The 3,053-nt window shown below is 35.9% G+C and overlaps 1 protein-coding gene across 1 annotated transcript in view; it reads right to left on the bottom strand.

Annotated features, from left to right (window-relative positions):
* Positions 1-602: 602 nt before the first annotated feature.
* WASF1 (WAS protein family, member 1) overlaps positions 603-3,053 on the bottom strand; it is a 71,411-nt gene continuing 68,960 nt past the window's right edge. The window contains exons 8-9 of the mRNA XM_010856619.1: positions 2,390-3,018; positions 603-1,467 (exon numbers count right to left, since the gene is read on the bottom strand). Of these exons, the coding sequence (XP_010854921.1) occupies positions 1,310-1,467; positions 2,390-3,018 (787 nt within the window). The 3' untranslated portion in view covers positions 603-1,309. The remainder of the gene's footprint in view (positions 1,468-2,389; positions 3,019-3,053) is intronic.

Below are 3,053 nucleotides of genomic sequence, written 5' to 3'. Positions count from 1 at the left end.
GGCTGGTCTAAGTTGGCCTCATTGGGGATAGCTCTCTGCATGAGGTTTCTGAACTTCTAGCAGGCCATGCTGAACTTACTTTCACCATATTTGGCCAAAACAAGCTTCAGGGACACTCAGGTTCAAAGTGGGTGAGAACAGAACCCATTTCTTAATGGGTGAAACTGGGTAAGAAGGACCCCTCTACTGATGTGATATAGGCAAGGATAAAGATTCCAGTCATTTTCACAGTCAAATTACCAAAACATCATTTAGTCTTTTCTTCATACTAAATAATCTGATACGGATGCTATTTCTCCTCCATCCCTGAAACTGGACTGTGTAAATATTAACAACTAATTTTATCACTGCAAAGTGTAATTTCAAGAATGCTGTTGAACTGAAGTCAAGATGTGCTAAAATTAAAGAGCAAGTTCAGAGTTTAATTTATGAGCATAAGGAGTTGGAAAATATTGATTTTTTGACTTTAGGAAAAATGACATAAAAGCTACCTTAAGGAAATTATACAGCATAAGTAGCTTTAAAATTTTCCATTGACTGTTTAGAGCTTATATTATTTGATAAACTATCAGAAAGTTTTATTCAAAGAGGAAACACCCATGAACCTTTAAAATGAACCATTTATTAAATCAGACTGTTATTCTTAACAGTTATGTAAGTTACATGGTTTATGTCAGTGTATTTCACATGGAAATTTTTTAAACTCTTACCAGCAAGCAAAATTGTATCACACAATATATAAGTAGGAAGGGGATACTGCTAAACATTCAAATAAGGCAAGTATTTTAAAACAATAAAACAATAATTAAAAAAATTCAAGCATTCCTTTAAGAGAATTCAATACTACAAGCTAAATGTACTTTCTGAGTGTATTCATATAATCAAGGCAGTGTTTCTTCTTTTAAAACACCAGGAAATGGGATAAGGCTCATTAATAGATACAGCTGCCCGCAAGATTTTTAATCTCAGTTGCTTTCTTTAAATTAAAATTCACAAAGTGCACAATTAAGATATATCAAAAAACTGAATCTGCTACTCTAACAACAGCTGTCCATGCTTAATACTTAGTGGTTTATTTGACCAAATGATGTCTTTTCAGGGAAAAATAAAAAAAGATAAGCCACTGTAAAACATTTAATTTGAAATGTGTGCTAATATTTTTCTTAAAAATCAAAAATTATGGAGGAAAAGGGTTATTTACCTTAAGGAAAAGAAAGCAAAACACTGGAATGACCAAACATTTTCAAAGAACAAGCACCACAAAGGACATTTGCATTCAGTTTTGTAATATTTATCAATGCATTTTTTCTTACTCCAACCAATCTACTTCATCAAATTCTGAATCATCTTCTGAATCACTGTATTCCACAGCAATACGACGGGACAGGATGGTGGCAACATCATTTTCAATGCGTTCATGTTTAGCTTCCTGTTCACGCTGCTCTTCGACTTTTCGTAGCTGAATACCTGATAGAGTAAATCCAAACGTTCATTGTAAACCAAAACACTAGATATTATTATTAGATATATTAGATTTTATTATTAGTAGTAGATATTATATTATTAGACATTATTAATGTAATAAAATCAAGTACACATAAATACAGGAAAGTAAAAAGCAAGACCTATTAAAAACAATTTGAAGGAATCATATTTAGAGAAACATTAATTATTTTATTATGTTATTATCTGTGATAGTATTTGATGAAACTTACCACATATCCCAGAGGATGTCTATAGTTTATTTAGCCATAACAGTCTATTGTGCTTCCCTACTCACCGTCACCTAAAGTTAACCAGGTGATACATTTTTTTGTTTGTTATTTACCTCTATGGTCAAATAGTTAAACAATGTTGAGCATATTTTCTGTGGCTTTATTCTCCCCAGTACTTGACAGAAAGGCACTATTGTTCATTCTATACTGTTAGTGCCTGGCATATAGTATGACATGTTGCTCCTTTGTTACTAAGGTAGGAACCTAAATCCTTTTGAGGTACTAGTAAAGCAAGTGTCACTTATACACCAAATGGACAGCCTTAACACTGAAGAAAATACCATTTTTAAAGTAGTTAATATACATATTAAGTATAATACAAAGAGTTTTAATTAAATTTTCCATAACATTTAAGTCTGATATTTAAAATTTCCCATTCATTACCTAAACATTTTAAGAATCCCTACTAAGTATGAAGATAAAATGATTAATGTGATAAATTTTCTTGAAAATTACTTAAAATATAAACTGACCATAGCTCTACTTTCTAAAGGCTATTTGTGCAAAAAACATGATCATCTAAAATTTTACAAATGAAGAAAACATTACTGTCTCAAATATTCAGAAAGGTTCTCAATACTACTATTGCTTTTAAAGGCTCTTGAGAATATTACCTTTTCGTATTGCTTCCAGAAGTACACTTCTGGCGTCACTGATTACTGGTAGGGTTGATGGATGACGCTTTGGCTCAGAAGCAGGTGTAACTTGTGATGGAGGAGATGGAGGCATTAATGGAACATGGGGACCTGGGGCAGTAGATGGAGTTGGATGTAGCCCAGAGGGAGGATGAGCAAGAGCTGCAACTGTGACAGGTGATGATGGTCGAATGCCAGGTGGAGGCAAAGGAGGTGGTGGTGGGGGTGGAGGCAGCCCCTGGACTTCTCCTTGTGGGAGTGGATGAACTGGTACAGTCTCACATACTGGGGCAGCTCTAGCTACTGGTGGAGAGGGCTGTACTAGAGGAGGTGCAATTGGAGGAGGAGCTGGGTGAAGAACTCCAGGGGCAATCTGAAGAGGAGCTGGAGGTGGTGGTACTGCTGGAGCTTGCAAAGCAGTGGTTGGAGGTGGAGGTGGGGGTGGTACTGGTGGGGGAGGAGTTGAAGTCATCGAAGCTCTTAATGAAGAAGTTGACAAGGCAGATGGAAGAGGTGGTGGAGGAGGTGGGGGTGTGGGGCTCACAAACACAGGTGTCCTGCCTGTAGCTGGTGACTGAGGACGATTTTCTATCAAACCTGTAGCAGAACTGAAATGAAAAAGAGATCCTAGCAAGTTATTTAA

Source organism: Bison bison, unplaced genomic scaffold (genome assembly GCF_000754665.1).
Source record: "Bison bison bison isolate TAMUID 2011002044 unplaced genomic scaffold, Bison_UMD1.0 scf7180017864373, whole genome shotgun sequence".
NCBI lineage: Eukaryota > Metazoa > Chordata > Mammalia > Artiodactyla > Bovidae > Bison > Bison bison.
Note: the sequence above shows the minus strand (reverse complement) of the source record. Positions and strands in the feature narration are given on the sequence as shown.